We start from the raw sequence: 15,296 nt of genomic DNA on the forward strand, positions 1-15,296 counted from the left end.
ATTTAAATGAACAATGCTGAAAGGAAACTGCCTCTCCTGTATTACTACTACACTTGTTCAGTAGACAGAATTACAAGCCAAATATGTACATTGGTATGTTGGCATTTAATGTATTTCTTCATGAGATCCTAAAATTAATTACAGTATTTAATTGCAGTTGCTTTAGAATTTTTAACATATTAATTATATTTAGCACCTCAATTGATTCTGTTATATAATTAGTTCCCATGGCAGAAATAACTCATCTAAAACCATTGCATCTGTTGGCTACAATAATCAAATCTTAATCAGTATCTAACAAGAAGTACATTCAGTTCTGCTATAACACTTGTTTTAAAAACACAAATTTGTTCCAATGGAGGAAAAATTTGAGCATAAAATAAATTCTTAGTTTATTTAGAACTGATTTTATTAGGAAGAAACTGCCAGAATACAGAAAACTACACTAATTCACAATAATTCACAAGCTGCAATCCTTGTGATACCCATTTCCCCAAGCAAACTTAAGGTCTTTTTCAAGGTAAAATGGCATATTTATTGTTTATCTTCTGGTATAGTAAGAGCTTCATCCTTAAGCACAAATACACATACACTCCTTTTGTCAAGGCAGCCAGTGCCACTATTTACTGTAGTATCTATGTATTTCTTAAGCATTTAATGTTTTAAACTGTGCTAGTGATTTATTAGGTTCCTTATCTTTTTTTACGTGTCACTGACAAAGTTTAGTGTATTATCTTCCTAACTCTGTCCCCCAGAAAGACTGTAGTTTTTACTGTACAATTTTCCTGAACACAGTGATTTTTAGGAATGCATTTTATGTTATAGTAGAACTGACTGCGTTGTCTATTTCTGAGTTGTTAAGTTCTAAAAGTACAAATTACACACCACTGCATTTTATCCTCAAATATCTCAAGTTAACAGAAAAGTTTGCTTTTAACAGATCTAGAGACCTGAGGGGAAAACAGTTAACATGAGGAGGTCTTGGCCATATACAACATCTCAAAATCTATGTCTCTTTGATATGGCCATATCATCACTGTTTCTAGTTCCCTTATTGGTAGGGTTCAATTACCTCTCTTCCATTTTCCTCCAATATTAATCATGAAGGCAAGTGAAAGATTAGGAATGTTTTTAAGCACACCTTTGGAAAGAGTTGCAGAAGGATCTCAATAAATGTGATTTTACTAAAAAAAAAAAAGCTCATTATATATTTAGTGTTAAATAGGGCTTTTTTCTTTTCTCAATAAAGTTAAGAAAAGAAAAACATCTTATTAGGATAAATGGAAGGGAATTTTAGCTATAACTTCCTCCAACCTTTCCAATGATTATAATTCTAAACAGAAGAACAAAAATATTTGGTTTGAAGCAGGAAATGGTCTCCATAAAGAAATTACACTCCAGTATTTTAAATGCTCTGTCTCATTGATGTATGTATAGTTTTCTTCTAACAATGCAGACTGGAACTCAGTCACGAAGAAAAAACAGTGATTGTATCTTTTAATTTCTGAAAATAAGATAGTATACTCACCGTATAAGATTCAACTAATACTGTTGTTTCTAGGGCCAGTTTCTGCTCCTGTTCAATATTGTACCCCACATAACACAGCTTTTCTTTAATCATGCGAACTGTTTCAAAATCAGCAGAATGGTTGAAGGCATATCCTCGAAGCAGAAGAAGCTGATATGAAAACAAGAGAGGATGAGCATGGCCCATGGGCCTTGCCCTATTTTTAGATCTTAAATTCTGCACAGTAAGAGTTAACACTTGAGGGCAGCTAGGTGGTGCAGTAGATAGAGCACCAGCCTTGGATTCAGGAGGACCTGAGTTCAAATCTGACCTCACACACTTTACACTTACTAGCTGTGTGACCCTGGGCAAATCACTTAACCCTCAATGCCCTGCAAAAAAAAAAAAACAAAAAACAAACAACCAAAAAAAAAAAAAGAGTTAACACTTACACACTGTTTTAAGGTTTGCAAAGTGCTTTATCTATATTTTTATTTGATCCTCACAATCACTCAGTGAGGGAGATACCATTACAGACCTCCCTTTACAGACGAAGAAAGTTGAGCACAAAAAGGTTCAGTGGCTCACTCATGGTAACAGAACTGAAATCCAGGATTCTCCTGATTCCAATCTAGTGGTTTTGCTCTGCTGCCTCATGTATGTATACATGGTGTATTAAATACTAGCAACTCCTTCCCCCTCATCTTTTTTTTGTCTATACTCAATGTCCACACCCACTTCTCAAGCCCTTTCGATCTGACTTTCTCACTCAACTGAAACCTCTCTTATGGAATTTGCTCCATGAAATAAAAAAGGAAGAAACTCTGTGAAAACAGTGCAATCAAGGATATGGCTTTGAAAAACATGCATTCAAAAGAAATATAAAGTTACATTTATGAAAGGGGTTTATTTCATTATTAGAGAGCTGCTCTTCAGATACTTATTTTTGGACACAGCAGTTCATCCACACCCAAGACCCATTAAGGGGTCTATATTGTAAGGCATGGAAGAGTTGTGATCTTAATGAGTGCAAAAATTACCCCAAGATAGGGGCAGCTAGGTGGCACAGTGGATAAACCACTGGTCCTGGATTCAGGAGGACTTGAGTTCAAAGCTGGCCTCAGACACTCGACACTTACTAGCTGTGTGACCCTGGACAAGTCCCTTAACCCTCATTGCCTCCCCCCCATTACCCCAAGACAATGAAATTATACACCCTTGAAATATTAAAAGTATGAAAAATGATACAACATGGCTTTTTCTCTTACTTGATATTCTTACATTAAACAAAAGTTTATATGGGAGAAAGGTTTTGTGTCACCACCCCATTTGTCATGAAAATCCTCCAAAGATCCCTACTACCATGACTAGCAAGCATGGGGCAGTAGAGTGAACTGTTGATTCGCATTTGCATACTGTTTTTTTGGTTTATTTGTTTTGTTTTGTTTTGTTTTTTCAGATGAAGTAATCAAAGCTATCTATAGCCATATGAAAAAATGCTCTAACTCAGTATTGATTGGAGAAGTGCAAATTAGAACAATTCTAAGTAAGTTTTTTTAATGAAACATTTTTTTTTTAGTGGGCAATTGAGGTTAAGTGACTTGCCCAGGGTCACACAGCTAGTTAAGTATTAAGTGTCTGAGGCCGGATTTGAACTCAGGTACTCCTGACTCCAGGGCCAGTGCTCTATCTACTGCACCATCTAGCTGCCCCTGTTTTGTTTTTTTTTTATGGGGCAATGGGGGTTAAGTGACTTGCCAGGGTCACACAGCTAGTAAGTATCAAGTGTCTGAGGCCAGATTTGAACTCAGGTACTCCTGAATCCAGGGCCGGTGCTCTATCCACTGTGCCACCTAGCCGCCCTCTTGCATACTGTTTTAATGTTTAAAAAGAACTTTCCTTACCACAATGCTATGAGACAGGAAATGCAAGTATCACAATTCCTTTTAACAGGGATTCAATAGTCAGTGGTATTACATTAAGATTAAAAGGAAAAAAACAAAACAAAACAAACAAAAATAAACCCCAAACAAAACAAGATTAGAAGGAAAGAGCAAACATAATCAGGCTAATCAAGATGTAGTAAATTCTAGCTCAGAAATTAAGGGATAGCTACTTAAACCAACAATCAAGATGGAAGACTGACTTGGTAACCTTTATGTTCAGCCATTTTCTGTACATGCTAATAGTGAGCAAAGTATTTATATGCAAAATTTCCCTTTATCTTATGTCTTCAATCAATCTTTGCCATCTCTTCTGGATCACTTCCACTAATCATACTTCATCCCAGTTCCCATTGTTGCCCTTTGCTTACAAAGTTGCCTAAATTTCTCCTAACTAAAAAGTGACCACCACCTCCCCAAAGAGCCCTTCCCTCAACTCTTGTATTCACTTCTCAACCTTTCAGTTCTTCTCCTCCCTTTTACAGCTCAACTTCTGGCATGAGTTGTACACACTCAGTGTATCCCCTTCAATAGCTCTTTCCTCTCTATCACCAAAATGAGACTTCTCTCTTCAAAGTCACTGAAAACTTCCAATGGCTTCTTCTCCATCTTCAGCCCTTTCTACCACATGTGACACTGTCCTCTTTCTCTCTCCCTTCCCCACTGCCATACTCTCCGTTCCCTTCGGTGTTATTGCACTGTTGGTTGTCCTACCCTAACTTCTTAGGGCCCTTTTCCTGCTCCTAACCACTAAAGTGAGGTTTTTCATCAAGACTGCCTTCAGCACTTCTTCTACACTCTCTTTCTTGGCAATCTCATTCCTCCCTATTATGTCAATTATCACTATTATTCAGGCAAACTTCCAAAATCTGCATCTAGACCTTTACCACCTGTTCTAGTTTTACATGTCCAACTGATTGTTAGCAATTTCCACACCCCCCCCCTCTTTTTAAAGAACATCTTAAAGTCAACATACCCAAAACGGAATTCATCACTTTTCTCCAAAACCTACACATTCACCTAACTTCCACACTTGTCATTTTTTCTTTTCCCTCTTACTCACCTCTCCTTGGCCTTCCTCCCCATGACAGGCTGCTACCCCCTACCTTTGAAACCTCTTACAACCCATCCTGAGCTTTCCATTCCTACTTCTGTCAACCTAATTGAAGCTGTCATCATCTCTTCTCTGAGTCTATTAGGTCATATTTATACAACCTCACAAAAACTATTAGTCCAAGTATTACCCCCATTTTACAGATAAGGAAAGGAGTTCTGAGGTTAAGTGACTTTCCCTGGGTCACAAAGAATTAATAGTGGAGAGAGAAACACGGGTATCCTGATTCCAGATTCCATATGTATTTACCACTGGTCCCCCTGACTGCTCCCTATCTGATCCTAGACACTGCTGCCCAGTGTCCTAACATATACTTGGGGTCACAAAACTCTCATACTGAAAAAAGCCTTTAGTGGTTTACCATCATCTACTGTCTAGTATTCAATGTCTCCCATTATCTGGAGTTAACTTATCTTTTTAGTCATATTTCATAGGACTTCCCTTTGCACAGACTTTATACAGCAGCCAAATGGGACAATTCCCTTTTTCTTTTCTTTTTGGCCTCATTTGACCCTCTCCATCTTTTGGCTTTCAGGATGCCAACTGTCACATACATGGTTAAGTTCTCTTCTTCCCTCATCTCTCCCTACTGACAACCTGACTCTAAATTTAAGGTCCAGTTCATTTCAATGAAGAAAGGACATTATTTATATCAGTTGTTGAAAAAAGCAAGGGATCCTAAAAAGTTTTAAATTTAATGGGTAAAAGACAGCAAAAACATCCTTAAATATATTCAACTGATTTATAACAGAAAAAAAGGATTAAATATGGAACATAAATAATTAGGCCCTGAATCCTAAAAATTCACTGGGAATACCTGGATTATGTAACTACTATTCACTTATTTTAAAAGTTATTGGGGTGAAAAAAGTTATTGGGGTGGGGGCAGCTATGTGGCATTGTGGATAAAGCACCAGCCCTGGATTCAGGAGGACTTGAGTTCAAATCCAGCCTCAGACACTTGACACTAGCTGTGTGACCCTGGGTAAGTAATTTAATACTCACTGCCCTGCTCCCCCCACCAAAAAGTTATTGGGGGTATATATTATTGGGAAGCTAATTTATAAGGAAGAGTTTTTCCATTATGTCTTCTATAGACTGGAGTGGAAAAAAATGTTTTGATATTATCTGAAATGAGTACATTATTTCTAAGGCAAATACAACAGTGCAATTTAATGAAGACAAACCAGAAAATACTTAATATGAATTTTCCTCTCTAGCTTACCTTGATAAGGTACCTGGTAATATCCCTGCCAGCAATATCCAGTCTTCTGGTAAGGTGAGGAAGAGAAAAACCTTCATATACTGGACATATGTGAGTTACACCATCACCAGAGTCCACAACAACACCAGTCAATAAACCTACATAAGAAAAACAGCTTATGAAATAAAATGAAAAAGCAGAAAAATTGTAGCCAGCAAATTTTAAATGTTAATAGAGTAAAAAATGGCATATAGAACTTTTATCAACTGGGAAACTACAGAAAATCTGAACTTACCCTTGTCTAGATAAATCCCCAACTTATCTTTTCTATATAAATATTGCTTTTTCTTCCTGAACACCATTCTCTTAGTAACCTAAGCTTGTAACCTGAGTCATCTTTGACTGCCTTCTCTCTTGATTTTAGGTTTCAGCATTTCAAACCCACAGCCTCTTTTTCATGTCCAGTGTATCACCACGCAATGAAGGTCCTTGTTGCCTTTCTAAAAGCAATCCTTGTCTGAAATCTCCTCCTACCAAGACCATCCTACACACTGCTGCCAGACTGGTCTCTCAGGAAAAGAAAAACAGACTTACAAGGGCTACCAACTTTATGAGGCTGCTGGTACAACTGATCAAACACATCACGGCACTTAATGTTTATCAACCACCTAGAATAGTCCTTCTAAGCAAAATAAATGATTTGAGTTCAGTCAGTTCTGAATAATTAAAACTTGACCTCACATTACTCTGGTGAGAATAATAGAAGAAAAAAAAGAGATTTTACAGGCTACTGTGAAAACAAGTCTCAGTATTTTATGCATAACCATTAATTTAAAGCTTCCAAATGTTTAAAAGTATAATACTGCTGTGAGAGAACAGCTTTATTATTGGATAAGACTTCCTGGTGATGAGACCACATGCAGTCATAAAAACTAATGAATCTGGGTCCAAAACTAGTCTAATTAACCAGAACTATATTTACTAAGCTTCACTTAAAAAAAAATCTTCAAAACTTTGCAAAATGTTGTTTATACCTTTTGAAGGCAGTACTGCCTATTATCACTAGGTAATGTCTGGGAAGATATAGCTAGATGGCACAATGGGTAGAGTTCCCAGTGTGGAGTCAGGAAGATTCCTCTTCCTGAGTTCAAATCTGGCCTCAGATACTTAATAGCTATGTGACCCCGGGCAAGTCATTTCACCCTGTTTGCCTCAGTTTCTTCATCTGTAAAATGAGCTGGAGAAGAAAATGGCAAACCATTCCAGTATCTTTGCCAAGAAAACCCAAAATGGGGTCACAGAGAGTTGGACGTGATAGAAACAATTCAATAACAACAAAAAAGTCTGGGAAGTAAGAGAGAACTAAGTAAATTAGCAAATTTATGTTCTTTTAATATTCCATTATAAAATGATTCATTAGCTTCAGTACAAGTCTAGATTACAGTAGCCACTATATGAAGTTAATTCATCTTAAATCCTTTCTGTGAAATTTTGAAAGATCTTCATCCTTATATGGAAAAGTAATTATGGAAAGATAACGTAAAACAAATTATTAGTCTTAAAAAAAAAAGGATAAACAAAACTAAAAAAATTTTAAATTAAAAAAAGAAATATTTAATCCTTACTTGCTTTGTATATACATGATCATTTTAAGTAAAACACCTTTTAGGGAACTTTTTAGATTTATGTATTTTAAACAGTTTCGTTGTTTAATTATATGATAACCAAAGTTTGGTCCCAAGGAAGAAATGAGAAAAAGCACCTCCTTCATTTTGTCGAAGAGGTGGATATATGAGTATAGATTGTTGTATACACTGTCAAATACAGGCAGATATATTTTAAAATAGCATGCTAAATAGGGGGTGGGGAGAAGTCAGATGAGCATTCATAAAGTGCTTACTATGTGTCAGTCACTGTGCTAAGTGCTGGGAATAAAAAAATAGGCAAAAACAAGTCCCTACTCTCAGGGAGATAACAGTCTAATGGGAAAGCAACGTGCAGATAACCATGTGCTTCTAAGATATATACACTGGTGGTAATTTCAGAGGGAAAGTAGGAAGATCAAGGAAGACTGGGAAAGACTTCTTGCAGAAGGTGGGACTTTAGCTTAGACTGGAAGAAAACCAGAAAAACTGAGAGAGCCAATGAAAACATTCAGAGTCAGAGATAAAGTATCAAGTTCAAGGAACAGCAAGGATGCCAGTATTACTGGATCACAGAGTAAGTTGTAAAAGAGAAAAGTAAAATGTAAAAAGACTGAAAATATAGGAAGCAACCAAGTTATGAAGAGTTTTAAAAGCTAAATACAGGATTTTATTTTTTTATCACATAATTAATAGGGAACCACTAATACAGTTTATTGAAGTAGGAGGAGCATAATACGGTCAAATCTGTGTCAGGCAGATCAGTTTGAAAGCAGAGAAAAGAATAGATTGGAGTGGGAAGAGATTTGAAGAAGATCAACAAGAAGACCATTGCAATAATCCAGGCATGAGGCAATGAGGGCCTATACCAGGCTGCTTGTAGTGTCAGACGAGAGAAGAGGGCATAAACAATAAGTTGCAAAGGTAGAAATAATAGGACTTGACAACTGATAGGAAATGGTGGTGCGGGATTAGGGTGAGGAGGCTGGGAGAGATGAGAAAAAAAGTTGAAAGATGACACCTTGGTTGTCAGCCTGGGTGACTAGGAGGGTGGCAGTATCCTTGACAGTAATAAAGAAGTGAGGAAGAGGGAAGGGTTTGGGGGGAAAGGATGAGTTCAGTTGTGGACATGTTGAATTTAAGATATCTATGGGATATCCAATTTCAGATGTCCTACAGGCAGTTGGAGATATAAGATTGAAGGTTAGGAGAGAGGTTAGGGCTGCACAAATATATCTGAAGAATCAGCTACACAGAGATGATAGTTAAATCCAAGAGAACTGATGTGATCACTAAGTTAAAAAGTACAGAGGGAAGGTCCCAGGACAGAGCCTTGAAGGATACCCATTGTAAGCTGGCGTTACTTGGATGAAGATCCAGCAAAGGAAACAGAGTAGGTATGTATAGTCTTACATGTAGGAGGAAAAAGAGGGAAACAGCAGTGCCAGAAAAGCCTAGAGAGAAGAAGGTGATAATTAAAATGCTACAAGAGGTCAAGAAGGACGAGAATAAAGGAAAGGTCATCAGATTTTGGAAATTAAGAGATCATTACTCACTTTGTAGAGAACAATTTCAGCTAAGTGAAAAAGTAGGAAGCCAGCCTGTAAAAGAAAGTAAGAGGAAAAGATATGGAGGCAAGTACTGTAGACAGCCTTTGCTAATAATTTAGCTACAAAAGGAAGGAGAGATATAGGGTGATTGCTAATGGGGATAAAGGAATCAAATGAGGGTTTTTGAGAATGGTAAGATATAAGCATACCTGTAGCCAGTAGACAGGAAGTTTGAGTGACTTAAAATTATTGAGAAGGGATGATAATAGAGGAAAACGATACAGGGGAAAAACAACTTGTGCATATAAAGGAGAAAGGCCACCTCTTTGTGTCAAACAGGGGCAAGAGAAGAGATAGCTGTAGACAGCAGCTAAATAACATGAGATAAAGAACAAGTAGGAAGAGGAACCTCTTCAAATGGCCTCGATTTTTTTCAGTGCATATTTCACTGAAATATGAAGAAGGGGGAGCAAGGGGGAGTCATGGGAGATTTGAGGAATTGTGGGAAAGTTTTGGAAAAATGGATGTGATGAGTTGGCTGGTGAAATAATTAGCAAAAGATGTTAAAGGATTGCCTTGCCATAAGATAAAGGGGCACGGGATTCAAGATAAGAGGTTCACCAAAGAGCCAGATAGGAAATGGAAGAGAATAGAACCAATGCACGAGAGAGAGCCTAGGAAAGAACTGAGAAGTGGCAGGAATAGGGGTCATGGGGAGGACAACAACATGGCTTGGAGTTTCAGAGTTCATGAACACAGATGTGGAACATTTTTGGGTGACGGCAAGATCAAAGAAGGTATCACTATCTCTGCATGTAGCTGTGTTGGGAAAGAGAAATGGGTCACAGGAAATAAATAGGTAGTGGGAGGTTATGTATGGTGAAGTCCCTTAGTATAAGGACAAGAGTTTGGGAAGAGAGAAAGACTGTGTGCCATTCAATAAACTCACTGAGGGAGGAAGGAGTATATTAGAGGTTATTAGACAATGGCCACCAGAACCTTGATAAACAGGGACTGAATAGGCCTCAAGGAGGAGAGGTTACTAAATGATAGTGGTAGAGGGAGGGTCTGAAAGCAGCAATGGGGAGCAAGGAATAACTCCCCCACCATGACCAGTTTGTAAAAGTATAACCAATCCTAGAAAGGCTAGCCAAGAAAACTGTCACCAGGAAGAGAAGCCAGATCTCAGAAAATGCAAGAAGACAGAGGAAAAAAGGAAAAGGTTTAAGATTAAAAAAAACTTGTTAACAACGGAATGGGCATTTCAGAAAGCACAGCAGTATGATTGGGTAGCTTCTGTGTGGGACACTGGGGAAGGTGGATGGAGAACAGGGTTTAAATAAAGGTAACTGGAATTTTAGAATCAAAGGAATGGAGTGGGTATGACAGAGTGAAAGTATGTTAATCATTAAGGAATGAGTTCAACAAGGTCATTATTGTCCAAAGGGGTTCAGCCCTGGGTGAAGTTCTTACAAGATATCAAGCAGACTGTGGAGTTAGAAATCAGACAGGGATGGGGAAGAGAGTTGAAGATACCTAGAAAGTGGCAAGATAACCCCCATGGAGCTCTAAGTGGCTGAATGGGGTGTCTGGAGTGCAATGGAATGGCTGCTCAAGAACAGAAATGAATGTGATACAAAACTAAAAGCCATCGATTTAAAAAAATATTAAATACTTTTAAGATTTCTTGAACTTGCCCTTACATCAAAGAATTTGTGCCCCAAAAGGCTTTTCTGTCATGCATTAAGTACCTGACAACTTTTGATGCTAAATGACTGAGGAACTGTAGAGGAAATAATCTGCAACATCAAAAATCAAACACCAAAGTTTAGCTGTCAACTGGCTTTCTTCAAATACTAGTAGTTGAAGACTGTCTTTCATTTGAAGTAAATAAATCACAACTTAATTTCTAGTTAGCACAGAAATACTGTAAATATATTTATGTGCACCTGTAGGGACAGTTTTTAGCAGGAAGGACAATGCAAGCTTTTAGATACTGCTGTTTCCCCAGTTTTCTATTTTATACTATATAAAAGTAGGCATCATTATAAAAATCATCATTTCTCCTTTTAACATACCCTATTATTAAATTCAATTCAAACATTTGTTGAGTTTCTACTATATGCAAGATATTATACTGGATGCTGGAGACAAAACCAAAAAATAATTGGAAAAGACATACACAAATAACCATAATATCAGACAAAATGAATTAAGTGGGAAGGAGAGTCTGTCAACAAGCATTAACTAACATTAAGTACTTACAATGGACCAGGTACTCTATTAAGCACTGAGGATTCAAAGCAAGGCAAGAACAGCTCATGTACTAATGGGAGACAACATTCAAGTAATTTTACATATAAGATATATACATCACATTGGGGCAGCTAGGTGGCGCAGTGGATAAAGCACTGGCCCTGGATTCAGGAGGACCTGAGTTCAAATCTGGCCTCAGACACTTGACACTTACTAGCTGTGACCCTGGGCAAGTCACTTAACCCCAACTGCCTCACTAAAATAATAATAATAATAATGAATTTTTTAAAAATATATATACATCACAAATGGAAGGCACTAGTGGGAGTAGGGGGGAGTGGCAGAAAGAATCAGAGGGGGACACTGAGAAAGGCTTCCTACATAAATGGGATTTAAACCGAGTCTTCAAAGAAATCAGGAAGCAGAGGTAAGGAGAGCATTCTTATCACGGGGACAGTCTATAAAAACAGCAAGAAGTCTGAAGACTTTGTATTGTATGGACTAATAATAACAAGGATGGCAATACTGATGGATTGTAGAGTATGTGGAAGGGAGTAAAGTGTAAAAAGTCTGGAAAAGCATGAAAGAGGGCAGACTGCTAAAGGTTTCAAATGCCAAACAGGATTTTATAGCTGATCCTGGAAGTAACAGAAGCCTCCAGAGTTTATTTCTTAGGAGGCTAACAGGATCAGAACTTTGCTTAAGAAAATCACTTTCGAATTCAACTGCTGGTGGATGTGGGAGCTGAGGGAGGACTCCAGAGAGCCCTGAGAGCAGCCCCACAGCCACAGCCACCAAAGCCCTTGTCACCATCACACCTGTGGCTACAGCCGGCCCCAATCACCATCACTACAATAACTAGCAGCCCACATTACTGGAAGCAGAGGAGGTCCTGGCAACCTCCTATCAGCAGCACCCACTGGCAGGGACAACAAGGTCATTGCAATGAAGGTTTTAGGAATGATAAAATGGTTCAGTGTAAGAAATGGCTGTGGTTTCATCAAGAAGAATGACACCGGGCGGCTAGGTGGCGCAGTGGATAAAGCACCGGCCCTGGATTCAGGAGTACCTGAGTTCAAATCCGGCCTCAGACACTTGACACTTACCAGCTGTGTGACCCTGGGTAAGTCACTTAACCCCCATAGCCCCGCAAAAAAAAAAAACCAAAAAAAAAACCCCAAAAACAAAAACAAGAAGAATGACACCAAGGAAGATGTATTTGTACATGAGACCTCCATAAAGAAGAATGATCCCAAGAAATGGTCAAAGGATGTGAACAGGCAGTTTTCTGATGAAGAAATCAAAGCTATCTATTGCCATATGAAAAAATGCTCTAAATCACTACTGATTAGAGAAATGCAAATTAAAACAACTCTGAGGTACCACCTGACACCTATCAGATTGGCTAATATGACAAAAAAAGAAGATAATAAATGTTGGAGAAGCTGTGGAAAAATTGGAACACTAATGCATTGTTGGTGGACCTGTGAACTGATCCAACCGTTCTGGAGAGCAATTTGGAATTATGCCCAAAGGGTTATAAAGCTGTGCATACCCTTTGACCCAGCAATACCACTATTGGGTCTTTTTCCCAAAGAGATCATAAAAAAGAGAAAAGGACCTACATGTACAAAAATATTTATAGCTGCTGTTTTTGTGGTGGCAATGAATTGGAAATTGAGGGGCTGCCCATCAACTGGGGAATAGCTGAACAAGTTGTTGTATATGAATACAATGGAATACAACTGTGCTGTAAGAAACGATGAGCAGGTGGATTTCAGAGAAACCTGGAAGGACTTGCATGAACTGATGATGAGTGAGATGAGCAGAACCAGGAGAACATCGTACACAGTATCATTAACATTATGTGTTGATCATCTGTGATAGACTAGATTCTTGTCACCAATACAACGGTACAAGAAAGTTCCAAAGGACTCATGATGAAAGACTCTCCAAATCCAGAAAAAAAAAAAAAGAACTGTGGAATATGGATGCATATTGAACCATACTATTTCTTTTGTTTTTCTTTTTTGAGGTTTATCCTTTTTGTTCTGATTCTTCTCTTATAACATGACTAATGCAGAAATTTGTTTTATGTGATTGTACATATATAACCTATATCAGATTATTTGCTGTCTTGGGGAGGGGGGAGGGAGAGAAAAAAAATTTGAAACTAGAAATCTTATAAAAACAAATGTTGAAAACTATCTCTACATGTAACTGGAAAATAATAAAATACTTTCATAATTTAAAAAAGAAGAATGATCCCAGGAAGAATCTTCACAATGTAGAAAATGGTGGGATTGTGGAGTTGGATGCTGAAGGGGAAAGGGTGCGGAGGGAATGCAAAAGAGTAAATATGTAGCCAACTGTAACCATTACAGGTATCATCAATGTTGTATGGGTCGTCTAAGAAACTACCAGGAGAATCATCAGAATAGTGAGAGTGGGGAGGACGAGGGCCCAGAGAGTGCTCCAGAAGACCAGTTGCAACAACATGCAGAGATCCTACAGGCATTGTATTCCAACCCTCCTGGTACAGGGAGAAGTGATGAAAGGTGTTGCCAATCAAGGGTTCAGGAGAACAAGGTAGAGAAGTGAGACAAAATATGTACTGAGGTTATTAGATTGTGATTCTGCAGAAGACAGCCTAGAAAGAAAAGTAATGAAGAAGACAAAGAGAACCAAGGAGATGAGATCCAGGGTCAGTAGCCACTTCAACACTGGTACTGCTGTAACTTCAGTTATGAGCACAGATTCCCAGAGAACCCTAAACCACAAGATGGTGAAGAGACAAAAGCAGCTGAACTACCAGATGAGAATACATCTATTCTAGTCTGAGCAGGGTGGTGATGAGTAAATGCCAGCTTACCATCTCTATCACCATCTGTGTTCAGGTATTATACAAGAAGAAAGAATATGAAATTCTAGTAATGAGAAATGAACAAAAGATTTGGAATGGATGACCTAAGCTTGCTCTCTGCTGTTGACTAGATAACTATAACTCCCTGCATTATCTATGTGGCATAGGGTTTTTTTTATTATTTTTACCTAAAGAGATTTATTTTGAGGAATGACAAACATTTTTTAAAAACTTGGTTTTCTCAATACTCCTTTTAAAAGTTTTTAAATTGTGTCAAGTTGAGATTTTAAAGAATCTCATTTTTTAATTTGTATAAATTTGTATAATTTAATTTGTATATATTTCTTTTCAAAAAACCACAAACTGCAAGCACCTGTTAATAGATCTTTAAAATAAAAAAAAATCACTTTGGCAGATGAATGGAGAAAAAATTGGAGTAGGGAGAAACTTAAGGAAGACCAATTAGAAGACAATTGTAATATAGCTTAGGCATGAAGTGATGAGGGTCTGAACTGGGGTGCTGGCTGTGTGAGTGAAGAGAAGGTGACATATACAAGAGATGTGTGAAGGTAGAAAGGACAAGACAGCAACAGACTGGTTTATGTGGACTAAGTACAAGAAAAGAAGTAAGGATGACACTGATGCTGTAAATCTGGGTGACCAGATGGTGGCACACTCAATCAGTAAAGTAAGGAAGAGGAAACATGGGGGAAGGAAGATAACCAGTTGTTTTGGATATGCTGAATTTGAGATGCCTACAGAACATCCAATTTGAGATGTTCAAAAGGTAGCTGGTGGTACATAACTTAAAAATTCAATAGAGAGATTAGGGATAGATACAAAGATGTGGGAATCCTCCATATAGAGCTGAGAACTGAACTCAAGGGAGCTAATGAGATAACTGAGCCTCCAAGAGGAGAACAAAAAAGGGCCCATGATAGAGCTCTGGGGGATACGTATAGTTAGTGAGAATTACCCAGATGATAATCTAGCAAAGGAAACTGAGAAGTGATAGGTAGGGACAGATAGAGCAGTGTCACAAAAATTTAGGGTGCTAGAGGACATAATTTGCTGGAGAAGACAGATGGTATGGGATCAAGAGTGATTGTAGAGGGACAGCTAGGTGGCACAGTGGATAAAGCACTGGCCCTGGATTCAGGAGGACCTGAGTTCAAATCCGGCCTCAGACACTTGACACTTACTAGCTGTGTGACCC

At 38.1% G+C, this 15,296-nt stretch overlaps 1 protein-coding gene across 4 annotated transcripts in view; it reads right to left on the bottom strand.

The window, feature by feature from the left end:
- The window catches only part of ACTR2 (actin related protein 2), a 66,337-nt gene that overhangs the window by 14,002 nt on the left and 37,039 nt on the right, over window positions 1–15,296 (bottom strand). For all 4 annotated transcript variants that reach the window (XM_043981779.1, XM_043981778.1, XM_043981781.1 and 1 more), the window contains 2 exons: window positions 5,790–5,926; window positions 1,529–1,678 (listed from right to left, as the gene is read on the bottom strand). In XM_043981779.1, the coding sequence (XP_043837714.1) occupies window positions 1,529–1,678; window positions 5,790–5,926 (287 nt within the window). The remainder of the gene's footprint in view (window positions 1–1,528; window positions 1,679–5,789; window positions 5,927–15,296) is intronic.

The sequence above is a fragment of the Dromiciops gliroides genome, chromosome 2, assembly GCF_019393635.1.
Source record: "Dromiciops gliroides isolate mDroGli1 chromosome 2, mDroGli1.pri, whole genome shotgun sequence".
NCBI classification, from domain to species: Eukaryota; Metazoa; Chordata; class Mammalia; order Microbiotheria; family Microbiotheriidae; genus Dromiciops; species Dromiciops gliroides.